Below are 27,963 nucleotides of genomic sequence, written 5' to 3'. Positions count from 1 at the left end.
ACACTTGTGATTACGAGGTGGTAAATGCAGGTGGTGGAGCCACATTTTTACAGCTCAAGAAACACCTAGAAGCCTCTGGAGGAACCCTAGTTCAGAATGGCGGGTCTAACCAATCATACATGTTTATGGAGAAATCTTGAGCAGAAAGATCTTCTAATCTGATCCACCTTTAGCCAGCTTACATACATTTCTGCCCCGTGGTTCTTACATGATAAGTGTGAATGGTCCTCCTTGAACAGCTTGTGTGAAGTACCTTGGATCCCTTATCTGAAACAGGTCCGGAATCTAAAGAGTTTAGAGAAATGTTTCAAATTAATGGAATCATTTTGAACACCTTTTTCTTTTCATTTTTCATCAAAATAATAAAAGTGTAGCACTATAATTCACATCTACAAACGTGTGTATCACAATACGCTTGTGCGTATAAAAATAGTGATTGTTACCAAAACATGTATGACCATGATATGTATAATAACAAATAATTAAACCATGTTAATCACATAAAAAATTATAAATTAAAATAAGCAATAATAAAGCTTATTGATCAAATGTGCCAGTGATTAGAAACCAGTGCTGGTTCCATAAAACAAACATCAAATAAAATAAAATCAGAACTTATAACTGTCTATATTGTGTAGAAAAAATGATGAAGAAAACATCTATAAAGTTCTATGGGGGTGATGAGTGGCCAGATGGTAGAAAGAAACTCCGAAATTCACAGATGGATGATTGCACCAGATATAACGAGTAGGTAGAAAGAAGACAACAAGTGTGTATAGATAGTACATCAGTGCCGGGGCCGACACCAGAAGTAAAGGAGGCTTACCGGAACTAATTGACCTGTAATGGCATACGCCAGACAAGTCAAAAAGGCTTAGTAACCACTGGTTTTGAAAGATGTGTCTTGTCAGATGTCATCAACACATGGTGGAGAAAGAGGTAACTGCACGGCTTCCTTGCCCATGGATAATCCAGCTTAAGCCAAACGTGTAGTACATATGCCATGCAAGGAGCGAAGAAAACTCACATAGCGTAATAACGTTTTTAAAACCACTAATTTATTAAAATAATAAAAAACAGACTCACATTTTGGAAGAACGAAAAAAAGCTCAAATATCATATAGCGTCAATCGTGAGGGGTCCACCTGACATGTTTCAGCTAAAAAGCCGTCATCTGGGGTCTTTTTAGCTGAAACATGTCGGGTGGACCCCTCACGATCGCCGCTATATGATATTTGAGCTTTTTTCGTTCTTCCAAAATGTGAGTCTGTTTTTTATTATTTTAATAAATTAGTGGTTTTAAAAACGTTATTACGCTATGTGAGTTTTCTTCGCTCCTTGCATGGCATATGTACTACACGTTTGGCTTAAGCTGGATTATCCATGGGCGAGGAAGCCGTGCAGTTACCTCTTTCTCCACCATGTGTTGATGACATCTGACAAGACACATCTTTTAACCACTTCAGCCCCGGAAGGATTTACCCCCTTCCTGACCAGAGCACTTTTTACAATTTGGCACTGCGTCGCTTTAACTGCTAATTGCGCGGTCATGCAATGCTGTAACCAAACGAAATTTGCGTCCTTTTCTTCCCACAAATAGAGCTTTCTTTTGATGGTATTTGATCACCTCTGCCGTTTTTATTTTTTGCGCTATACACGGAAAAAGACCGAAAATTTTGAAAAAAAATGATATTTTCTACTTTTTGTTCTAAAAAAAATCCAATAAACTCAATTTTAGTCATACATTTAGGCCAAAATGTATTTGGCCACATGTCTTTGGTAAAAAAAATGTCAATAAGTGTATATTTATTGGTTTGCGCAAAAGTTATAGCGCCTACAAACTAGGGTACATTTTCTGGAATTTACACAGTCTTTAATTTATGACTGCCTATGTCATTTCTTGAGGTGCTAAAATGACAGGGCAGTACAAAACCCCCACAAATGACCCCATTTTGGAAAGTAGACACCCCAAGGAAATTGCTGAGAGGCATGTTGAGCCCATTGAATATTCATTTTTTTTGTCCCAAGTGATTGAATAATGAAAAAAAAAAAAAAAAAATTACAAAAAGTTGTCACTAAATGATATATTGCTCACACAGGCCATGGGCCTATGTGGAATTGCACCCCAAAATACATTTAGCTGCTTCTCCTGAGTATGGGGATACCACATGTGTGGGACTTTTTGGGAGCCTAGCCGCATACGGGGCCCCGAAAACCAATCACTGCCTTCAGGATTTCTAAGGGCGTACATTTTTGATTTTACTCCTCACTACCTATCACAGTTTTGAAGGCCATAAAATGCCCAGATGGCACAAACCCCCCCCAAATGACCCCATTTTGGAAAGTAGACACCCCAAGCTATTTGCTGAGAGGCATGTTGAGTCCATGGAATATTTTATATTTTGACACAAGTTGCGGGAAAGTGACAATTTATTTATTTATTTTTTTTTTTTTTGCACAAAGTTGTCACTAAATGATATATTGCTCACACAGGTCATGGGCATATGTGGAATTGCACCCCAAAATACATTCTGCTGCTTCTCTTGAGTACGGGGATACCACATGTGTGGGACTTTTTAGGAGCCTAGCCGCGTACGGGACCCCGAAAACCAATCACCGCCTTCAGGATTTCTAAGGGTGTACATTTTTGATTTCACTCTTCACTGCCTATCACAGTTTCGGAGGCCATGGAATGCCCAGGTGGCACAAAACCCCCCCAAATGACCCCATTTTGGAAAGTAGACACCCCAAGCTATTTGCTGAGAGGCATGGTGAGTATTTTGCAGCTCTCATTTGTTTTTGAAAATGAAGAAAGACAAAAAAAAAAATTTTTTTTTTTCTTTTTTTAATTTTCAAAACTTTGTGACAAAAAGTGAGGTCTGCAAAATACTCACTATACCTCTCAGCAAATAGCTTGGGGTGTCTACTTTCCAAAATGGGGTCATTTGGGGGGGGGTTTGTGCCACCTGGGCATTCCATGGCCTCCGAGACTGTGATAGGCAGTGAAGAGTGAAATCAAAAATTTACGCCCTTAGAAAGCCTGAAGGCAGTGCTTGGTTTTCGGGGTCCCATACGTGGCTAGGCTCCCAAAAAGTCTCACACATGTGGTATCCCCGTACTCAGGAGAAGCAACAGAATGTATTTTGGGGTGTAATTTCACATATTCCCATGGCATGTTTGAGCAATATATCATTTAGTGACAACTTTGTGCAAAAAAAAAAAAAAATAATAATAATTTGTCTCTTTCCCGCAACTTGTGTCACAATATAAAATATTCCATGGACTCGACATGCCTCTCAGCAAATAGCTTGGGGTGTCTACTTTCCAAAATGGGGTCATTTGGGGGGGTTTGAACTGTCCTGGCATTTTATGCACAACATTTAGAAGCTTATGTCACACATCACCCACTCTTCTAATCACTTGAAGACAAAGCCCTTTCTGACACTTTTTGATTACATGAAAAAATTATTTTTTTTTGCAAGAAAATTACTTTGAACCCCCACACATTATATATTTTTTAAAGCAAATGCCCTACAGATTAAAATGGTGGGTGTTTAATTTTTTTTTTTCACACAGTATTTGCGCAGCGATTTTTCAAACGCATTTTTTGGGGAAAAAACACACTTTTTTACATTTTAATGCACTAAAACACACTATATTGCCCAAATGTTTGATGAAATAAAAAAGATGATCTTAGGCCGAGTACATGGATACCAAACATGACATGCTTTACAACTGCGCACAAACGTGCAGTGACAACAAAATAAATACATTTTTAAAAGCCTTTAAAAGCCTTTACAGGTTACCACTTTAGATTTACAGAGGAGGTCTACTGCTAAAATTACTGCCCTCGATCTGACCGTCGCGGTGATACCTCACATGCATGGTGCAATTGCTGTTTACATTTGACGCCAGACCGACGCTTGCGTTCGCCTTAGCGCGAGAGCAGGGGGGACAGGGGTGCTTTTTTTTTTTTTTTTTTTTTTTCTTTATTATTTTTTTGCTTTTTTATCTTATTTTAAAACTGTTCCTTTCATTTTTTTTTTTTTTTAATCATTTTTATTGTTATCTCAGGGAATGTAAATATCCCCTATGATAGCAATAGGTAGTGACAGGTACTCTTTTTTGAAAAAATTGGGGTCTATTAGACCCTAGATTTCTCCTCTGCCCTCAAAGCATCTGACCACACCAAGATCGGTGTGATAAAATGCTTCCCCAATTTCCCAATGGCGCTATTTACATCCGGCAAAATCTAAGTCATAAAATGCTCGTAGCTTCCGGTTTCTTAGGCCATAGAGATGTTTGGAGCCACTCTGGTCTCTGATCAGGTCTATGGTCAGCTGGCTGAATCACCGGCTGCATTCTCAGGTTCCCTGTTGAGACAGGAGAGCCAGAGAAAAACACGGAAGACGGTGGGGGGGGGGGGGCATTCTCTCCCACTGCTTGTAAAAGCAGTCTAGAGGCTAATTAGCCGCTAGGATTGCTTCTACATGAAAGCCGACCGCTGGCTGAAAAGAATGATACCAAGATGATACCTAAACCTGCAAGCATCATTCTGGTATAACCACTCAAAGTCGTGAATGCTGTACTCAGACAAAAATATGGTTAACAATAAAGCACAGTAAACGGTAAAGTATAAAAAATTGCAGACCTGAAAAGCAAACATGATAAAACATAATAACAATAAAACATTGCAGAATAGAATACAGTAAAAAAGAGCAGAACAATAGAGAGAATAGAGAGAGAGAGAATAGAGAGAGAACAATAAAACGACAACTATTATTTTTTATTTTATATTTTTGTTTGTGTTTTTTTTTTTTTTTTTTTCACTTTTTTTGTAACTGTAACTTTTATAACTGTAACCGGTTCCAGGTTCGGGTCTCTCAAAATGCGATGGCATCTTGGGAGACCCTGTGAAAGTGTGCCTAGTCTGTGCAATGCTGTACCCTACGCTAATACTCAGCTAGTGAATGGTAGCGTTCAAAACATTCACCAATGCAAAGACCAGGATTGTCAGGACAGGAGGGACAATAATAGCGGGTGTCATGCCTATATCCGCGCTTGCTGCAGACACAACATCTTTTTGGGGGGGGTTCGTTGGGTAGGGGTACTCGGGAGGACATAAAAATGCCTCTCATGCAGCCGACTGCATTTGGTTGGGGATGTGAATGGGGGAAGTACGGGCGCTGCAGAAGTGGTGGGTTCCCAATTAGGATTGGCGAATGCAGCAGGAAGGGCATTATGGGCACGACGGGCCTGTGTTTGTCTTTTTGGTGGCAGCGGGACACTACTTGTGCTTGCCACCTCACCAGCTTGAACTGCACTTATGGGACTCGCCACGTCACCAAGTGTTACTGCAGTGCTGGTTTGACTACGACCGGGGTGTACTAGGCCGCTGGCGCTTGCCAGTTCACCAAAACGCTACCAAAAAAACTGTTAACGATCGCAGGGATCAGGCCTGACTCTGCGAACGCTGCAGTTATGCATTTAGTGTTTTGTAAGTGACAGTGATCGATCGATACTGCACTTGGGTGGGCTGGGCTGGGCCGGGCGGAGGGGCAAAACGCAGGTGCTAGCAGGTATCTGGGCTGATCCCGCTAACACTGCGTTTTTGGGAACCCTAAACTGCTGGGGACGCCAGTATAGATCTGATCGGATCAGATATTGATCAGTTCAGATACTATACCACTAAGGGAGGTGTACAGTGCGTGCGTGGGTGTTAGCGCTACTGGCACTAACCTGACGCTGCCTGGGGCTGGTGCTTGCCAGTTCACCAAAACGCTACAAAAAAAACTGTTAGCGATCGCAGGGATCAGGCCTGACTCTGCGAACGCTGCAGTTATGCGTTTAGTGTTTTGTAAGTGACAGTGATCGATCGATACTGCACTTGGGTGGGCTGGGCTGGGCCGGGCGGAGGGGTAAAACGCAGTTGCTAGCAGGTATCTGGGTTGATCCCGCTAACACTGCGTTTTTGGGAACCCTAAACTGCTGGGGACGCTAGTATAGATCTGATCGGATCAGATATTGATGCGTTCAGATACTATACCACTAAGGGAGGTGTACGGTGCGTAAGTGTTAGCGGTACTGGCACTAACCTTACGCTGCCTGGGGCTGGTGCTTGCCATTTCACCAAAATGCTACCAAAAAAACTGTTAGCGATCGCAGGGATCAGGCCTGACTCAGCGAACGCTGCAGTTATGCGTTTAGTGTTTTGTAAGTGACAGTGATCGATCGATACTGCACTTGGGTGGGCTGGGCCGAGCTGGGCGGAGGGGCAAAACGCAGGTGCTAGCAGGTATCTGGGCTGATCCCGCTAACACTGTGTTTTTGGGAACCCTAAACTGCTGGGGACGCCAGTATAGATCTGATCGGATCAGATATTGATGCGATCAGATACTATACCACTAAGGGAGGCGTATGCTGCGTGCGTGGGTGTTAGCGGTACTGGCGCTAATCTGACCCTGCCTGGGGCGACGCATATCACCACCGGGCGATCAGGGGGCTAAATCTTTATTCGGTAATAAACGGCGGGTTCCCTGACACTATAAAAAATAAACAAACTAACCAGCGTCACCCGTAACGGTTATACAGTGATCAGTGGTGAAAGGGTTAACTAGGGGGCAATCAAGGGGTTAAAACATTTATTAGATAGTATATGGGGGTCCCTGTCGCTATAAAACTCTGACGGCGAACCTAAATATTTACGTCCCTAACTAGCATCACCAGCGACACTAATACAGCGATCAGAAAAATGATCGCTTAGCGACACTGGTGACAGGGGGTGATCAAGGGGTTAAAACTTTATTAGGGGGGGTTAGGGGGGTACCCTAGACCTACAGGGGGCCTAACACTCACTGCCCTGACACTGTAACTGTCACAAACTGACACCAATACAGTAATCAGAAAAAAAAAAAAAAAAAAAAACTGCTGGTGTCAGTTTGTGACAGGGGGGGGGGGTGATTGGGGGGGGATCGGGGGGCGATCGGGGGGGGGATCGGGGTGTTTAGTGTGCCTGGCATGTTCTACTGTGTGTGTAGTGTTGGTGCACTTACATTGCAGTCTTCTCTCCTCGGCCCGGAACGGAAAATACCGAGCCGAGGAGAGATGACATCATTTCCTCTGCCTCTGTGTACAATACAGAGGCAGGGAAATGATCCCATTGGCTGAGAGCGATCGCGAGGGGGGGGGCACGAATGGATGGCCTCCCCCTCACCTCCGATCGCCGGGGGAGATTTGCCGACCGCCGCAGGCACCGGGGGGGGGTCCGATCGGACCCCCCACCCGCGGGCAGGCAAGGACGTACATATACGTCCTTTTGCCTGCCCGTGCCGCTCTGTCGACGTATATAGTCGTGCGGCGGTCGGCAAGTGGTTAAAACCAGTGGTTACTAAGCCTTTTTGACTTGTCTGGCGTATGCCATTACAGGTCAATTAGTTCCGGTAAGCCTCCTCTACTTCTGGTGTTGGCCCCGGCACTGATGTACAATCTATACACACTTGTGGTCTTCTTTCTACCTATTCGTTATATCTGGTGCAATCATCCATCTGTGAATTTGGGAGTTTCTTTCTACCATCTGGCCACTCATCACCCCTATAGAACTTTGTAGATGTTTTCTTCATCATTTTTTCTACACAATATGGACAGTTATGAGTTCTGATTTTATTTTATTTTATTTGATGTTTGTTTTATGGAACCAGCACTGGTTTCTAATCACTGGCACATTTGATCACTAAGCTTTATTATTGCTTATTTTAATTTATAATTTTTTATGTGATTAACACGGTTTAATTATTTGTTATTATACATATCATGGTCATACATGTTTTGGTAACAATCACTATTTTTATATGCACAAACGTATTGTGATACACACGTTTGTAGATGTGAATTATAGCGCTACACTTTTAGTATTTCTATGTATTGTTTACCTTTAGTCTATAGGTGTGTTGGCTGCTATTGTTCCCTTTGTTTCCAATCTAAACGCAGCGCTGTACTTGATATTTTTTTAATTTTGTTTTTTCATTTTTCATCAACTGGCACAGGGTCTACCACAAGCAGTTTGTACCCAAATAAAATAGATATCCCTTTTTTCTCCCAAATAGAGCTTTTTTGGTGGTATTTGATCACCTCTGCGATTTTTAATTTTTTGTGCTATATGTTGCGCAGACAATTTTGAAAAAAAAAACCAATATATTTTACTTTTTGATATAAAACACATCCAATTAAAATAATTGAAAAAATCTAATTTCTTTATCAATTTAGGCCAATATGTATTCTGCTACATATTTTTGGAAAACAAAAATCCCGATAAGCGTGTATTGATTGGTTTGCACAAAAGTTATAGTGTCTACAAACTATGGGATATTTTGTTTATTTTTTACTACCCTGTTTCCCCGAAAATAAGACCTAGCGTGATTGTCAGTGATGGCTGCAATATAAGCCCTACCCCCCAAAATAAGCCCTACCCTGTTTCCCCAAAAATAAGCCCTACCCTGAAAATAAGACCTACAAGGACTTAAACTAGGGCTTATTTGGGGGGTAGGGCTTATATTGCAGCCATCACCGACAATCACGCTAGGTCTTATTTTTGGGGAAACAGGGTAGTAATGGTGGCGATCAGTGACTTACAGCGGGACTGTGACATTGCGGTGGACAAATCAGACACTAACTGACTCTTCTGACACTTTTTTGGGGACCAGAAGAGCATTTCTTGACAAGTCTATGCTGCCAAGCTGAGAAATGCAAAGTGAGCGGGGGGCAGGTGGGGGTTGTTGGCAACAATATAAATGATAACTGTGCACTAGAGGCAGAGAGCACAGGAAGATTTCTGGTAGGAGCAACAGGCATTTTTTTTTCACCTGACAAAAAAAATATAACAAAACACTTTTTAATGATTCATTTAATGGTAAAAATAGGGGCAAATAAAACAAGTTCATTCTTAGGTTTCATTCAGGTGGTTGAACCAGGGCGTGACACCACAAAGGGCTGTACTCATGCTGCACAGCAGTGCAGCAAAAATTAAACAGCATATCACATTTGGCAGGCGATACCACCAGCAAAGGCACCCAATGAGGCCTGCATATACCTGCAGCATTTACAGGGTTAATGGATAAGTTCTTGTAAATCTCAGACATGAAATATGAACAAAGCATATCCCACTATAGTATGTACTTGTCTCAAACCAGAGAATTTTCCTGACACCAAGAGAAAGATGGTGACAGGGGAGGGAGCTCCACCAGATTGACAGCCTCAGCTCTGTTCCTAAGTGCTGTGTGGAGGGGGGGTGTCCCTTCCCTCCAATCAGCTCTTAGAGCTCTCCTTATTGAGCTCTGCAGAGTGTAACCTTTAGCTCCCTGCCCCCTGTTTTCTGAACACTCAGACAAACTTTATAATTCAGCAATTTGAAGAGCTGTAGAGAAGAGATAGACAGGTACAACTTATGTAGGAGGATTTGTGTCATCTCTGTGTATCACCTGAGACCAGTCACTTCACTGGGTATATATAAGAATTTAAAACAACTTTAAATAAGGTGGTGAAGAGGGGACATACACTATATTACCGGAAGTACGCTTGCCTTTTAATGCACATGGACTTTAATGGCATCCACCTTTTAGTCTGTAGGGTTCAATATTGAGTTGGCCCACCCTTTGCAGCTATAACAGCTTCAACTCTTCTGGGAAGGCGGTCTACAAGGCTTATGAATGTATCTATGGGAATGTTTACCCATTCTTCCAGAACCGCATTTGTAAGGTCAGACACTGATGTGGATGAGAAGGCCTGGCTCACAGTCTCCTCTCTAATTCATCCCAAAGTTGTTCTATCAGGTTTAGGTCTGGACTCTGTGCAGACCAGTCAAGTTCCTCCACCCCAAACTCGCTCATTCATGTCTTTATAAACCTTGCTTTGTGCACTGGTCCAAATCATTTGGTGGAGGGGGGGTTATGGTGTGGGTTTGTTTTTCAGGGGTTGGGCTTGGCCCCTTAGTTCCAGTGAAGGGAATTCTTAAAGCGTCATCATACCAAAATATTTTGGACGTTTTAATGCTCCCAACTTTGTGGGGACAGTTTGGGGATGGCCCCTTCCAGTTCCATCATGACTGTGCACCGGTGCACAAAGCAAGGTCCATAAAGATATGGATGAGCGAGTTTGGAGAGGAGGAACTTGACTCTCCTGCACAGAGTCCTGACCTACACCTGCTAGAACACCTTTGGGATGAATTAGAGCACAGACTGTGAGCCAGACCTTCTCTCCAACATCAGTGCCTGACCTCACAAATGCACTTCTGGAAGAATGGTCAAATATTCCCATAAACACTAAACCTTGTGGACAGCCTTCCCAGAAGAGTTGAAGCTGTTATAGCTGCAAAGGGAGGGTCAACTCAACATTGAACCCTACAGACTATGACTGGGATGCCATTAAAGTTTGTGTGCATGTAAAGGCAGGCGTCCCAAAACTTTTGGTAATATAGTGTATCTTGTGCTTGCCACCCCTCAAACATGATCCATTTTCCAGAGGGGCAGCACATATGATTAGGGTCTACATACACTAAGTATTCAAACACTAAAACAAAAATTACCCCTACTAAGTATTAGAATTGACAATCATTGCCACAATTGGAAAGATTTGTGGAGACTGATCACAGACTGTTCACTTACCTATGGAGAAAAGGTCCCTTCACTGCACTTGTGCTATACTGTGCTATGTTGTAAAGTCAGATATACCAAGGATCTTTCCACATCTCTATTTTACCCACCAGTCAATTGTTTACCTATAGCTATAACACTTTAAGAAAATCTAATACAGAGACAGATGTTAGCTAATTAAATTCTGCATTTACCTTGAGAAATAAAAGAACAATTGCTCCGATAACACTAATTAGCTCTCCTGCCAGACGTAGGTGGTCTTCAGAAGTGAGGTAGGATTCCTGGTGAGATGAAGAAGAAATCATTATGGTAAATAATCAATGTGGGCAACAAGTTATCCTATAGAACAAGCTTGAATTGGAAACATTCATTGTGGGGGTGGCGGATTGTTTAATTAAGCTATGACAATAAAAGCTATAAACTGATTGGCTTCTTTGCACAGCTGCACCAGATTCTGTGTGCCCCCCATGGAGTTACTAAGACTACCCAGCAAACACTGCTGAAGGAGGACTTCGGTGGTACCTTACCTTCACCAAAAGATGTCCTCAGTCTTCTGAGTTAAAAGATGCCTGAGTTTCCTCAACCTGGAGGACTGAGGAAACGTTGTGAGGGCAGGATGTCATGAGTGCCATAACACTACATTCAATATGTATGATGCAGAAAGCGGTCCTAACTTCATCATGGCACTCACTTAAAAAAAAATGTATAATATACTACCAGAGAACCTTCAGGGGAGGCATTAGGAGCAACTGGCGAGGGGAATTGCCCAGTCCCAAGTTGGGCTTTCAAGTATAACTGAGTGAACCGTAAGTGAAATAGGATATTTGTTACCAAACTACAGATTTTCAATTCTTCAAAAAGTGAAGATTTGTGACATCTATAAATGTTATTTGTGGCCATCCAGTACAAAATGTCTACCCTTGGTTTTGAATTCTTCCTGAAACATATCATTACACTTTCTGGTATGTGAGTGTACTTAGGCACTGTGCCTACCACCTCATATCTTTATATCTGCAGTTTGAGATCTAAGGCACTATTGCCTCTGACTGCTACTCTCAGGAGATTCAAGATGAGGTTTGTTGCTCACTGCTTTCCTTGCTGGTGGTTCTGATAGTAGGAAGGAAATGCCTGCATCTACCAAGATGGTGGCCTTCACACAAAGACCCAGTGGACAATAAATCATATATAACACGTTCCTGGAGATGGCAAAAAGTGAGTGGTTCTTGTAGCAACTACTAGCTGGAGACCGGTAGCACCATAAGCAAGAGTATACTATATATCACCACCTGTTTTCAGGTGGTAAGCGTTTTGCAGTTATCTTAATTAAACTTGGTTGCTGGCATGGTTATGGTGCAGAAGAAGGCACAGTAAGTCAGTAATAAGGAAAGGTCAGCTGCAGGGAGATCACAGGCAATAGTTGGGATTAGTCTTTTGCCTTCTTCCTACCCCTTTTTCGGGGGAATAGATTATAGAGTTCAGTTCCTCTGAAGCCAGAAGACGTCATGCAACTAGCATTCTAAGAAGGAAGTCAATAACATCAGTCTCTTTCAACCTTTTCAACACAGAGGAACACCTGAAATAAATTTTTGGTCTCAGGGAACCCCTGCTAAAAATTACTATATTTACAACTCATGATACATTAGTGTGATAGTGGGAAGAATGTTCCTTACACTTGTGGTCATTGGAAAGAATTAGCCCCTTACAGATAACTAAAAATATTAATGGTGTCAGTGGCAACTTATCAGAGAGGCAGAAATTGCTCATTGCTCAAGAAACCCCTAGCAACTTCTAGAGGAATTCCATGGAACCCTGGTTAAGAAACCCTGGTCTATATATTACTGTCAGTACAATATTCCCTTATAGAGAGCAAAGGAGAGCCTAAGAGCAGTTCTTGACAAATCTGAGAAATGAGAAATGCAAAGTCAACCAATAAATGTTGACTTGTGCGAAAAAAGGAGCTAGAATTCTGTAGAGCGCTCTTTAAAAGGCTGTGCTTATGTAAACTATCCCTCACCGCACACCAATATGACTTTTTATGCCTGCAATAAATGAATGAGTCAGCTAAAAATCAACATAAAGAAATCCACAGAATCTATGGAGAAACTATGTAAAAAATAGTACATTTTTTTAACAACAGAAGACCATTTGTCAATAAAAAGATATATTTCAATAAAAAGCCCAAGCCTAGGCCGAGCAATACATTAGGTGTAAGATTGGGGATCATCATCAGCCATCCTGGAAATTCTCTAGTTGTGCCTGGAGACCCTGACTAATTAATATGCTTATCAAGCTGGTGGAAGATCTATCTAGCCTACCTTCTTTTTGGCTGATCGGAGTGGGAATGTCCATACTTAATATATAGAATAATTCTGCGCTACTCTAAAAAGAGACAGAAGCAGCCAACACGACCAACAAAGTGTAAAATAGCAAAACAACAAAAAAGTGTGGCGCTGAAAAATGTCATATACAACTGTAAACAAGTCAATAGACAGTAAGAAGGATCAATTGTATCTGCTTTGAGCATGTAGTCCTCATGTGAACATTAAAGATACATGGTCTGTATGGAAATATGTTAAAACAGAATATTGAAGAATTATGTAGACATCTCGACTAAAAATCCGCTCACTACCACCAAGAGTTGAGGAGGCTTACCAGATGAGGTGGACCCAATGGGGCATACGCCGGATTGGGTCGGACAAGGCTTAGGTGGTGAGTGGCTGTGTATACTCCGAGAAGGATGCGGTCTCGCGGGTTTGTTGTATTCATCCAGATAATACCAGGGACTTGGGAAATGTACGCAATCTCCCGGATGTGGGAGGTCATGTAGATCTTAAGGAAGTGGTGGAGTATTCCGTAAGCAAACCCCTCAAAGCAACATTCCGCGGACCAGAAATTGATGTGGAAGGATGGGGAAAGAAAAGAAGGGCCACGAAGTGTAAATCCAAAAAACAAAAAGTATTTATTGAAGTAAAATAGATGTACACTCACATGTAGATCCAAAACTCAAAACAGCTCTGTTTGAGAAAAAGTGGCAACAATGGGGCCCTGCCCGACGCGTTTTGTCCTCAAAGACGTCGTCTTTGAGGACGAAACGCGTCAGACAGGACCCCATTGTCGCCACTTTTTCTCAAACAGCGCTGTTTTAAGTTTTGGATCTACATGTGAGTGTACATCTATTTTACTTCAATAAATACTTTTTGTTTTTTGGATTTACACTATGTGGCCCTTCTTTTCTTTCCCCATCCTTCCACATCAATTTCTGGTCCGCGGAATGTTGCTTTGAGGGGTTTGCTTACGGAATACTCCACCACTTCCTTAAGATCTACATGACCTCCCACATCCGGGAGATTGCGTACATTTCCCAAGTTCCTGGTATTATCTGGATGAATACAACAAACCCGCGAGACCGCATCCTTCTCGGAGTATACACAGCCACTCACCACCTAAGCCTTGTCCGACCCAATCCGGCGTATGCCCCATTGGGTCCACCTCATCTGGTAAGCCTCGGAATGTCCATACTTGACTGTGACACAGTGGCCTGGACCAGAGGGGTGACAATTCATAGAATCAGAGTGCCAGGAGCAAGGCACTCTAGGAACTCTTGGGAATAGACCCATAGAATCCAGCTGATCAATACAATTACGGGGTCTCCAAACTTCCAGGAGTCACCAACCTGCTTGCCTATTGGCTTACTGGAGTAGTGATGTCATTGACAGTACTCCGGCCACATAGTAGGTAGGAGCAGAAAGTTGACAGTGTTGAGGAGGCAAGGGCCAGGAGGAGGGTTGAGGAGGGTTGAGCTTTGTCCAAATTCAGCCTTAACAGCCACTGAAGGACTGCAACACTGTTAATAATTCTCCGGGACAAAACACAATTTAGCATTTTTTTTTAAATTAATTAGGATAGGTTTACCCTTTTGTCTATCAAGGTACGTTTATAAACATCATGGTATTTAAGGGGTTAAAGCAGGAGCGGCCATAAACCAGTAATTGGCTTTCAGGTAAAAGTAATCCTCTAGAGCCATGTGTTCACTTTCACAGGGCTCTTAAGGTATGACCCCCCCACCCCCACCCATCTGCCCAGATCCTCCCCACCCGCTCACACCAATGTCTCTTCATAGCTGTCATTCCTTAGCTACTGTAGCCAGGGTAGCAGGTGATCAAGCATGGTCTGTGCTTCATTAGCTGCAGTGGAGGGAAAGAGGACCTTGTTAGCCCTTTTTGTTAAAGGAATAAAAGTTACATTTAAATGAAGAAAAAAGTGTTTAAAAAAAATAACAATATAAATAAAAATAATTAATTTAAAAACACCCTTATCATCATCAAACACACCCAATTCAAACACACAGCATATATGTTGCACCACATATTGCAGTGAACACCAGAGTGAATACTAAAATTCTAGGGCCATATTTAACATTTACCACTAAACTGATAACCTGTAAAAGCCTGTAAAGCATTTCCTATGGAGAATATTGTACGTTTTTTTTTGCAATCTCACAGACACATGCAATGTTAAGGCTTGACATGTTTCATATTTATTTACTCAACACAACCCCTTTTTATATTTTTCCAAAAAATTGGCATAGTATTGTTTTAAGAATTTCCTTTAGTGCATGTTTTCCAGAAAAAAATGGATTTGATAAAAAACATAAAACATAAAACATTGCAACTGCCACTATTTTATTCTCCAGTGTCTCTGCTTAAATATATATAATAATTGTTTGGGGGTTTAGAGGAATTTCTAGCAAATACATGCATATTTTAACATGTGCAAAAAAAATTAAAAAATTGCCCCGATAGAAATGTTGTTAATGTTCTTACATTTAGGGATTTTTTGACCAGTAAGATGATGTCCCTTGGATTAGTTGCGTTCTCCGTTCTTGGTTTAAGGGGCCGGTTGGCACAGGCAAGAGAGACAATGATCATGTAAAGGACGTAGATAAAGGCCAATGTACAGAAATATGGCCGACCAAACCTCTGCCATTTTCTGTTGACCAATTCCTGGACTGGGGAGAGATCCAAAATGCGACGAGCCTAATAAAAGATGAAGAGTTCATTCAATCAAGAAGACCTGAAATCATGACTCTCACAATCTAAACCAACAATAGAGACAATGAGGAATTTAATTAGGCTAAAAGTGAAGGGACAATTTTAAAGCTTAGATAAGGAGTTATATGGATAGGAAGAGGGATACATTTAATGTGTATGTAAGGATAGCAGCGTCTTTCTCCGTTGTTCACTGAGGGACACAGGAGTTCAGTAACAGTGAGGTTATACTGCTGCCTATAGGAGGTTAGAACATTGGCAAGCAGTAAGGCTCGGTTCACACTGGGGCAACACGACTTCAGCGCGACTTTGCACGGCGACTTCGACGCGACTTCGACGCGACTTTAGCAAATTACAAGGCGACTTGAAGTCGCCTGCATGACAGGCGACTTCGCCTGTGGCCAATCAGCTCTCTGGGAGGGAGGGGGGGAGGGAGGGGTTTTCCCTGCAAAGTCGCTTGACTTTACAGAGAGATCCGACTTGGAGGCGACTTCCATTGATTTCTATGGTACAGGTCGCCTACCAAGTCGGATCCAAGTAGTACAGGGAGTACGCTCTGAAGTCGGAGCGACTTCAGTAGTGTCATTTAAGACGCTCCCATTCACTCTCATGTGAATCTCTTTCTGGGGCGACTTGGGGCGACTTGAGGGGCGACAAGTCGGATCCCAAGTCGTCCCAGTGTGAACCGAGCCTAAAAGTTGTAGGCCAATCACTGTATTAGCCCGCCTCCCCAGGTGACCAAGGATCTTTGTGTCTGCTAAGGACTTCCTATTTGTCTGTGCTCAAACTACTACAGAAGTGTAACTGCAGAGGTTCTAAGAGTGCCCTAGCCCCATTTTTAGCAGAGTCTGTCTCTGACCCTTCTGAGTCCCTAATGCAGAATTGGTCCCTATTACCATCTCTGATTCAAACAAAGTCTCATCAGCCTTGCTAGTTGTCCACACTTGCTTCTAATGACACATTTTTCTTTGGACTTGGTCCATTAATGTTGACTACTTCCAATTGTTGGTCTGGTAGCATTTTATTCTACCTGTTTTGATTGAATGGCGGAATTGTAGGTTGGACCTGCACTCTCTATTCTTGTTCTTTTAGGTGAAAGCCTACTTCATCCCTTATGATATGGCAGTTCCTCTGTCTGAGGGGAGGGACTTCTCTAGTCTATATTTAGGCATTAGACCTTCATATTCCTCTGAAACATCATTGGTTCTCTAATTCCTGCTGGCCTTCTCTGTGGCTATTGCCCACCCCCCAGTTGGACTGCTTTTGGGCGTCTCACCTGTTACAAAATTCCTGTGTCCATCAATGGTGATCACATGCTTGATGAAGTGGTCCTGCACCACTCCGAAACATTGCTTTCTTTGGTGTGATCATTCTTCAATAAAGATTTGGACGTATTTGATGATCCAAGGTGTGCTGGCAAATATGTGCATTTGAATAGTGAAGATATTTAAGATCTCTTTTTTTTAATTTTGAGGGCCCTCTGTGTTTTCTTTTGCCCTGTGAACTGCTTTCTCACAAAACTGAGACATGCTGGATATAGGAGGGGTTATACGGCAGCTGGGGCTAGCTTACAACAAGTTTCTGTTTGTCAGTGTCCCAACCTCCAATAGGCTGCAGTATTACTGGGCTGATAGACTCAAAGATTTATTGTAAGTAAAAAAAAAAAAATTGTATTTTCCTAGTTTTGGATAAAGTCAGGAAGGGTTAGAACCCTTGCCTGTTTTTTGTTTTTTTGCTATGTGGAGTTTTTCTCTGATTTTCTGATTTTCAGACATGAAGTGAAGGGAGTTCACCAAAAGCAACAAAGACATAAATAAACATGCTTTATTTAAGTAGAGTATGGAAAGACTAGAACCCCTGACAGATGTCTCCAACAAAGTCCCTGAATAGCAGAAAAAACATGAAAGATGTTCTTTCTAATCCAAAGTTAAAAAATACATTTATAGCGACTTTACATCGATTACAAAGGAATCACTCATTAATGTGTACATATTTCCATACACACCTCTCTTTTTTTTGCAGAGACCACCAGATCCAGTACGGACTTGGAATCCCCATATACATCGATCTCAGTCAGGTCATAAAGATAGCAGCTAATGGGACCAAATGTCCACTGCAGTTGTCTCCTCTTCTGTACAATGTGCTGGAACATCTAAGGAGACCAATACAAAGTCTCATTCAAAATTAACAATGCAGAAAGCACTGAATGTACAAAATGAAGCCACCCACACTTAAAGCGTTTGTTACCTCAACACTTCATATTCCTGATATGTGCCTGCTGTATTATGTACTTGTATGAGAAAATATCCTGCTCTATATGTATTACTCCCTTTGTGTGAAATCCCTGGTGTCCTTGCTAGTCCCTTTGCTTTCCTATTAAAAACTGACCACACTAAGCAGGAGAGCACACCATGGTCAGTTCCATAGCTATGCTGGGATCTCAGTATGCTCTGCTCCAATGATCAGACTTGTCCTGACACGCCCCCCCCCCCCCCCCCGACACTGCCATTCACTGGGAAGCTCAGTGTGCTGTTGCTTCTCCTCCCCCCAGCTGTTATCCTGCTGAGAACAGTGGGCTATGTAATCACTTATAAAAAAAAGGGAAAAAAAGTATTTAAAATGTTTTTTATATCTATACACAAATGTTTTGCCTTTCATTTCTATTTTAAACTAAACGGGTTGTTTTACAAGGTGATCATTTACAATCAATAACTTTAAATTTACTACTAGTCACATCACTAAAAGGATTTTTTTTTTAAAGTTGCATGTTTAAAAATTCATCATTTATATTTATATGTTTTTAAAATATTTTAGCATCAGGCAAAGGGAAAACACATCTAGCTGCTCTGTCCCAATGATGTGGTATCCTGCGCTGTATCCTGAGATCACGACATCACCCTTAGGCTCTTTGCACATGGGTGGCTTTGGCCATTCTGCATAAAAGCCAGTTTGGTAAAAATAAATATAGCATATAGGTGTATGCGGAAAAAACATATAAAAGTTTCTATTTTTTGCATATGCACATATGCACATATTACGATATCTTTGCAAGCTCCAAGCACAGCAATGCACAGCAATTCATAAGTATGGGAGGCTGTACACTGCACCTGGGCTGTCCATGCAGGGAAAAGATGCCGACATTTACATTGAACAGGTTCAGCATTCTGTTTCTGAGCATGTGCAAAAACATAAGGGTATTAACTAAGGGGATCCTGACATGCGAGTTGGAAGTTCCCACATAATTAGGGGCAGGAAAGTGGGTATGATCTGGGAGGGACCATGCTGACTGTTTGAAACAAAAGGATTCCTCCATCCACACAACCGAGATGGACAGAGGAATCCTCCCCGCTGAGACATTGTATTCTGACAGAGGAGGCTTTCTGCTGTTAGAATATACTGATCACCATGAAGATAGGTGTCAATTGTATCAATATGCCATGTATATGTAAATTAATGCACGGTACATATGGGGTTAGTATGCTGCGGTGTGTCTGCCGGTTTGGTCGGTGAAGCGCCCCGTAGATGGGATACTTAGGCGGGAAGGGGTGGGTCCCAAAGACTCTTCTTCTTGAAGTTTGGTCATGGGATGGAAAGGGACCATACACAGAGATATGTAGTGTTGAACTGAAGTGGGTCACCCTTTGGCGAGACTAGGGTTGCCACCTCATCCCTTTAAACCTGAACACATATGAATTACACAGGTTCTGAGGCTAATTTAATGCAGATAAGGCACCAAGTATGTATAATTACCACTTTAATCAGCCTCAGAACCTGTGTAATCAATATGTGTTCAGTTTTAAAGGGATGAGGTGGCAATCATAGGCAGGACCTTAAATCGGGACTAGAGTGAGCAAACCACGAGTACATGGAAACTTACAGAAGCTGAAAGGTATGAGACACCACAGCACAGCCCTAAAGACAATGCATTGAGGAGTTTTGCTAGAAGTTAAAGAAGTATCACCATGCTTAGATGGGATTGCTTATTAAGTGAATTGGTTGGGATTATTGGGAATGTATGGTGAGTAAAATCCTACAGTGTATAAGAAAGGGCAACAAACTGTAACATTCATGTTAACCTTCTGGTGATGGAGAGTGAGAGGTAAAAAGGAGAAGCAGCCAATTCCAGAGAGGAAGTGGTGATGGCTGGTAATGAAGGTTTTGTCAGAGGGGTGGATTGGTGACTGTATGGTCTACCCATCTAGCAGCAGGGAGCCCGCTGCTTAGTGGAAATCTACTTTAGACTGTGCCTGTACCATGGAAGTGCTAGGCTGAAAAATGTATACAGCAGTTTCCCTTCATGCCCTCAAGTTGAAGAATAACATGTAATGTGCGTTAAAGAACTGGAAGGTCAGTGCTCCATGCTATCGTCTTCAAAATAGCTTTGACGTCGACATTTTCTACTTCCACTAGCCACAGTCAGGCCCCCTATTGTCTGAAATATAGTAAACTGGCTCTTTGTTTATAAAATTTGGAGACTCCTGATCTAGAGGAAGATAGAAATAAACTGTATGAAATATACTCTTTAGATTTACTTTTTCTTGTTTAGATTAACTTTTTTTATTTTATCGACATCGATTTTCATACGAACGCTTGTACAAAAATTCTTATTAATACATTCATTGACTTGACCAATGTATTTTAAAAAAGATTCAAAATTTGATTTGCTTTTAGCAAATGTAATTTCCCAAAGAAAAACCCATTCACTACTAGGAATTTGGATTACTTTTTTGTTCCACTCCTTCAAATTTTCTCGCCACTACAGTTGAACATGAATGCTGACTTGACCCCATGGAATGATTTGTAAATTTTAACTTTGATGAAACAAAACTAAACAAGTGCATGGCCAGCTTAAAGGAGAAGTATAGCCAAACCTCGTGTGGCTGGAATTCTCCTGTGGATCACAGGAGTGCAATCAGTTTTGCACTCCTGTGACCCGTTTTCAGCAGACAGTGGGCTGAAGTCCGCTCTCTGCTGACGTCACAGAAGTCGGTCCAGGATCCGTGTCATCACCAATGCTGCATCCACCTAGGTAAGTATCATTCTGGAAAAAATAAAATAAACCCTTTCCACTTTCATTGCATACCTTATTATAAACCCAGAGATATTATCACTGGGTCTCTGTGCTTCCCAATGCAATGTAGGCAGCAGGGCCAGGTTGGTTTCCCTGGACGCAACTGTTTATTACAGGGATGGGGCCACCCTGACCCTGACCCTAACCCTAAGGGCAGGGTGCAGTTTAGCATCTTTGCCCTGGGCGCTGGATGACCTTTTCCTGGCACTGGTAGGCAGATCATGGCTGGTGGGAGGGGCTGGCAGGATGCTTTCTGAAAATATCACACCACCCTGCCACACTACTAGTGTCAAGAGCCCCATCCCTGATGCAAGCAGTAGAAGGGGTTACGCAAATATCAAAATGCTATGAAGGGTGGCTGTCAGTCTAAGGGAGTGGGCATTCACAGCTGTATTTGCATGCAGACTGCCCTAGGCAATGCCCATATGTGATACTGGACCTCCATTATTGAAAGAATTAAAAGTTAATGAATGAAGGGGATGGGCCAGGAACAGCTAGGTTGGGTACCAAAGAGATAGATGGTGTTGAACGTCTTCCAGTCAGGAAAAAAAGGAATGGCTGGAGGTCAGATTTAACAGAGGTCAAAATAGGTCCTTCCTTTTAAACAATGACAATTGGATAAATCCTTAAAATACCAAAATTGTATAACTAACTTTTTTTATTTAAAATTTTACTAGTAAAAACTCTTTTCACAGAGAGACAGTAACCTCTTTTCTTCCAACTTCAAATGGTTTTATCCATGTCCAATGAAGTCAAGTATAAAGAGGCCACCACTGAATATGCTCTCGGTCTCAGTTTGTCTAATAACGGAGGTTCTCCATACCTCTTCCCAGCTCTACATTCCCCTCCCATCAGAGTTATATCTTGCTGCAGGCCAATGATCATGGATCCCCTTGGCCATTTTGACCCATTGCCATTATGACCCCCTTAATACAATAACAATGAATGTCTCTACTATGGAGGATAAATCCTTCCGTATACATACCACGGTGTTACCTTCTACTGCCGCCATCTTCAGCGGAGTAAGCCCATCATTGTTGGTGATCTCCTCTAAACCGGGCCCAAACTTCTCCTTGTGATGGCCCAGGATGAGGTCATACATCTGACAGGCTGACATTTTGTTGGGCTGTAAGGCCAAAATATGGAGGACAGTGTTCCCTGCAGGAGGAGAGAGGAAAATCAGAGAACTAAAATCAGATAATAAGATGTACAAATTTTGAGATATATATATATATCTATATATATATAGATATATATCTATATATATATAGATATATATATATATAGATATATATCTATATATATATATAGATATAGATATATATCTAGATATATACAGTATATATCTAGATATATATCTATATATATATCTATATATATATCTATAGATATATCTATATATATAGATATATCTATAGATATATATATATATATATATATATATCTATAGATATATCTATATCTATATCTATATCTAGATATATATATTTAGGACCATAACCCATTTTTTACACTTTTCTATCTTCATGGGCGGTCTGGTCAATAGAGACCTAATCTAGCCCACCCTATGTAGCTACAGTTAACCCAGCAATAGATCACTATAGCAGTGATCTGCTGCTGCAAGGAGACCCTGGATAGAGCTGTAACAGCTCTGCCCAAGTCTTAAATTGTGGAGCGCATTGTAGCAAGGTCAGAATCTCAGGGGCTGGCCGTTACAGCTCCTGAGAATGCTGCTGGTTCAGCTGGGGTGCTGATTCCAGCTCTGATTCCTAGTGCCATTTTAAAGACCACATGAGACTCAAGTGCTTAAAGAACTGAGAACAGAATGATGTATAAGTAATGACAGAATCAGTTTGTACAACAGAGTAATAAACCTCACCGTGGGAATCCTTGGCCTCTGCATCGGCTCCATGTTGCAGTAATAATCGGACCAGCTCTGCATTCCCCACACAGGCAGCAAAGGCAAGAATGTGTTCTCCTGTCACATAAAAATGAAGAACTCTTTACTTCCGATTCTTTATAATATTACTGGGTTTATTAAAGTAGATGTAATCCCAACCACATACATAAGCTTTAAAAATTAATTTTTAATATTATCTATAATACAGTATCTCACAAAATTGAGTACAACCCTCACATTTTTGTAAATATTTTATTATATCTTTTCATGTGACAACACTGAAAAAATGATACTTTGCTACAATGTAATGTAGTGAGTATACAGCTTGTATAACAGTGTAAATTTGCTGTCCCCTCAAAATAACTCAACACACAGCCATTATTGTCTAAACCACTGGCAACAAAAGTGAGTACACCCCTAAGTGAAAATGTCCAAATTGGGCCCAAAGTGTCAATATTTTGTGTGGCCACCATTATTTTCCAGCACCGCCTTAACCATCTTGGGCATGGAGTTCACCAGAGCTTCACAGGTTGCCACTGGAGTCCTCTTCCACTCCTCCATGATGACATCACGGTGCTGGTGGATGTTAGAGCCCTTGCGCTCCTCTACCTGCCATTTGAGGATGCCCCATGGATGCTCAATAGGGTTTAGGTCTGGAGACATGCTTGGACAGTCCATCACCTTTACCCTCAGTTTTTTTAGCAAGGCAGTTGTCGTCTTGGAGGCTGTTTGGGGTCAATATCATGTTGGAATATTCCCATGCAGCCCAGTCTCTGAAGGAAGGGGACCATGCTCTGTTTCAGTATGTCACAGTACATGTTGGTATTCATGGTTCCCTCAATGAACTGTAGCTCCTCAGTGCCAGCAGCACTCATGCAGTCCCAGACCATGACACTCCCACCACCATGCTTGACTGTAGGCAAGACACACTTGTCTTTGTACTCCTCATCTGGTTGCTGCCAGACACGCTTGACACCATCTGAACCAAATACGTTTATCTTGGTCTCATCAGACCACAGGACATGGTTCCAGTAATCCATGTCCTTAGACTACTTAGTCTACTTGTCATCAGCAAACTGTTTGCGGCTTTCTTGTGCATCACCTTTAGAAGAGGCTTCCTTCTGAGATTACAGCCATGCAGGCCAATTTGATGCAGTGTGCGGCATATGGTCTGAGCACTGACAGACTGACCCCCCACCCCTTTAACCTCTGCAGCAATGCTGGCAGCACTCATACGTCTATTTCCCAAGGACAACCTCTGGAAATGACGCTGAGCACGTGTACTCAACTTCTTTGGTCAACCATGGCAAGGCCTGTTCTGAGTGGAACCTGTCCTGTTAAACCACTGTATGGTCTTGGTCACTGTGCTGCAGCTCAGTTTCAAGGTCTTGGCAATCTTCTTATAGCCTAATTCGAATATAGCCGAATTCTTTTTTTCATATCCTGAGAGAGTTCTTTGCCCTGAGGTGCCATGTTGAACTTTCAGTGACCAATATGAGAGCGTGAGAGCAATAACACCAAATTTAACACACCTGCTCCCTATTCACACCTAAGACCTTGTAACACTAATGAGTCACATGACACCGGGGAGGGAAAATGGCTAATTTGGACATTTTTACTTAGGGGTGTACTCAAAGTTATTTTGAGGGTACAGCAAATTTACACTGTTATACAAGCTGTACACTCACTACTTTACATTGCAGCAAAGTGTAATTTCTTCAGTGTTGTCACATGAAAAGATATAATAAAATATTTACAAAAATGTGAGGGGTGTACTCAATTTTGTGAGATATTGTATATTATAATTTTATGTTAAATCTTCTGAATTATAATATATTTATATTAAAGTATAACTTAAGGAAAAATCTTTTTTTTTTAGTTTTGGATAGAGAGGAGAGAGATTAGAAGTTTTTCACTGCAGTCTGTGCCCCCTTTAGGGAGATTCACCCTCTCTACATATTTGTCCTGTTTACCATTATCATTGAAAGTGAAAGTAAAAGAAAATCCCAAATTTAGGTTGTCCCCAGAAAAGTAATAGGGGTGGAAATCCTCCAATGGGGACACTAGTTCTGGTGAACTGGGGGTCCCAGAGGAATTCACCTAATTTGCAGGGATTTCCTCTCACTTTCTGTTTGGCTATGGGACAGGAAGTGAATGGAAATCTCCGCAATGGGACGCAGATGCCGAAAGAAGATCCGACAGGGGTTATAACCCTCCCTTCCTTTATCCAAAATGAAAAAAAAAGTTTTGCCTATAGTTCTACTTTAAATCTACTGATTTCATTCAATTAACAAGTTAATCAGGTGCTTCCTGTTATAGGCTGACAATGCTCTGTTCTAGCCTTCCAATTTTCTTCTTTTATAGTCATCTGTCACACTTCCAATGGAAACCAAACCTGGCAGTGTCAACACACATTACACAGGCATGGCTCACCATCAGGAAAACTTGTGTGAGAAATGCCATGAAGCCATTGTTGGAGTGCATGTAGGCAGGAAATGGCTGCATCACTGAGATGCAACAAAAGGAGAAGAATGGTTTACGTCTATTTTATAAGTGAATACACAACTGTATTAATCCAATCCCGCACTGGCACCAAATTTCAGCCCTGCTATTCTACCCTGAAATGTCAAAGCTTTGGTGGGCAGTAGAGAATCTACCATTTGACAGTTAAATGACAGGTGCATGGCTTAGCGTTAGGAAGTGCTTGGCTAAACCTTAACGTGTGCCAGCTCCATGTACAGTATCACATAAACTTTGACTTGTACAGGCCCCGTGTATAGGCTAAACCTTAGCTTAAGCAAGCCCCACGTATTGGCTACACCTTAGCTTGGGCAGGCTCCATGTATAGGCTAAAGCTTTAGTTATGCAGGTCCCACAGCATAGGCCAAACCTTGACTTGTGCATGCCCCATGTATAGGCTAAATTTTGAATTGTGCAGGCCGCCTATATAGACTACCAACATCCCACTCCCTCATCATAGGACTTGGTTGACATGAAAGGGAGAATTTGTGGTCATGGGAGAATTACAGAGTTGGTCTACTGAAACTGGTATTTTACATTTTGGCAATTTGTGTAAGTTCATTGTTAGGGTTTGTGATGGACCTGGCCGGGACAGAGGCTGTTGAAGAGGACTGGGTGCGGGCCTGTTGCCTTTTGATTATGGGCCCTAGCATTTGGGGAAATGGTGCTCTCTGTGAGCTGTATGCCTGGGGACCCTGGGGTTGGTGTTACTTTGGATTCAGCTCCACGTCCCCCCAAAAACACACAGACTCTGGGAACCCTTTATATGCCATATTAGAATGGTGACTGATTTATACCGTTGGGACTCTTACTGTTAAATGCTAATGTCATCAATTCTGCTATAATGTGTTTATTGTAAATAAGTCTAGTGTGGCTCTAAGAGTCTTTTCACCCATTGTTATTTGTGTTAATTAACTGTGTGAAGCTCGGTGACCACAAGTCTGGGCGAAAGGTCATGTCTCAGTCACCTAGGCTGTATAAAGGATTAGATAATTAGCTCATGTTAATTAGGTTACGTTTGTATTGTTAGAGTAATCTTCTCCTGTGTATATAAGACTGTATTCTGGTTCTGAATAAAGTCAGTTCTTGGTAGCAACAAGTAAGTGTCGCCTTGTTTGTGCTCAGAGAGGTTGGGATATCTGTATACAGACTGGGAGGAAGTGGTATATGACGGAAGCACTCAAGCGGAGTGTGGGACGTTCCGTGACATTGGTGGCAGCAGTGGGATAGCTTCCTGAAGTCTGGGACATCCAAACCTCCAACTGGATCCAAGATCAGCATAGCAGACTTCAGTCACCCCAGCGGAGATATGGACCTGGCATCAGAATTCCCGGGGCTGCTGCGGATCATCCTTTCAACATACACCAGGACTGTGTCTGAGGATGAATACCTGGAGCTTAGGCAGCAAATTCGGGTGGAGCTCTGGATTGCAGCCCTCCGTCTCGCTGGTATAAAACAGGGCAAGTGCTTTCAAACCCAAGAGCAATGGGCCAGTGACCAACGGGCATTGCGGATGGCATTCCTGGGAGAGCAGCCCCAGGAGCAATGGGTGACTGAGTTGGACAGGTTGGTCCAGCAGGAGATAGAGCTGGACAATCGTTATCGGGCTCTGCAATGGCACGCAGAGGAGGGATATTTAGGGGAGACAACAGAATGCTCTCTGGAGGGATATGACTTTGGCGGCCCTGGATTGCTGTGGGAGAACCTTACAGATCTTTTTATGTTTGGCGATGAAGGGGAACCTGACCTTGAGGACCTGAGAGACTATAGAGAATCTATGCTCGGTCTTGCAGGGGTCTCAGAGCTCAAACCTGATCTGGACCATTTGCTAAGGAAGAAACAGCATCTGGAAAGGGCATACAGGAAACTGCTAGAACAAGTTCAGCAGCATGCCAGAGAATCGGCAGTGGAAAATCCGGATATTGCCGTCCCCAAACCTGAAGTGCTGACAACAGGGCAGAGCTCTGCTAACCTCTGCCCAGCACTGATAACATCTTCTGGGTTCCATGGACAGGAGATGGTGAACCTTTATCCCCAGACATCAGTTGCAGAGACATGGGATTTGATAGACTTTTCTGCTGAGGAAGAACAACCTGATGAGCCTCCAGCAGAAGAGCTGCTATCAGGGCCAAAGTTCACTGTGTTCTGCCCAGCACCAACAGTGGCTTCAGCCTTCCTGAGAGAAGAGGTAGTCGGCCTTTCTCCCACAACACTGACAGGGACATGTGATTTTCTGCCAGCAGCATCTATGGAGTTAAAACAAACTTCTCCAGCTGAAGATCTGGTAACTGAACAGAGGGTCCAAGACCTCTGTCCCACACTTTTACCAATTCCAGAGACTGGGGATTTAATAGACGTTTCTGTAGAGGAGGAACCACCTGGTAAACCCCCAGCAGAAGTGCTGGCAACCGGACAGAGGGTCCAAGACCTCTGCCCCACACCTGCAGCAATTGTGGAGGCTCAGGCTGAGAAGATGGCAATCACTTCCCAGCAGCAGATACAGGGGGAGAAGGGAGAGGAGGTGTGTGTTGTCCCTCCCCAACAGTTGGCCAGGGTGGAGGAAGTGGGCTTTCCTCCCCAGCAAAGATCCGTGTACCTGGGAGACAGTACCATCGACATGTCGTCCCAGCAGCCAGATGAGGGAATGGAAAAGGAAGCAGCCGGCTCACCTCCCCAATGGCAGCTACACAGTTTGGGAGTGGAGGAAGCCAGCCTCTTGCCCCAACGGTTAGCCGGAGCGGAGGATGCGGAGTCCCCAGCAGAAGTGCTGGCAACAGGGCA

The 27,963-nt window shown here is 42.5% G+C and overlaps 1 protein-coding gene across 1 annotated transcript in view; it reads right to left on the bottom strand.

Moving 5' to 3' along the window:
• The window catches only part of LOC141105840 (transient receptor potential cation channel subfamily V member 5-like), a 93,888-nt gene that overhangs the window by 15,825 nt on the left and 50,100 nt on the right, over nt 1–27,963 (bottom strand). The window contains exons 6-11 of the mRNA XM_073595971.1: nt 22,642–22,740; nt 21,748–21,920; nt 17,697–17,843; nt 15,467–15,679; nt 10,838–10,924; nt 209–285 (exon numbers count right to left, since the gene is read on the bottom strand). Of these exons, the coding sequence (XP_073452072.1) occupies nt 209–285; nt 10,838–10,924; nt 15,467–15,679; nt 17,697–17,843; nt 21,748–21,920; nt 22,642–22,740 (796 nt within the window). The remainder of the gene's footprint in view (nt 1–208; nt 286–10,837; nt 10,925–15,466; nt 15,680–17,696; nt 17,844–21,747; nt 21,921–22,641; nt 22,741–27,963) is intronic.

This window comes from Aquarana catesbeiana, linkage group LG08, assembly GCF_042186555.1.
Source record: "Aquarana catesbeiana isolate 2022-GZ linkage group LG08, ASM4218655v1, whole genome shotgun sequence".
NCBI classification, from domain to species: Eukaryota; Metazoa; Chordata; class Amphibia; order Anura; family Ranidae; genus Aquarana; species Aquarana catesbeiana.
This window is presented reverse-complemented; position numbering and strand designations above follow the sequence as displayed.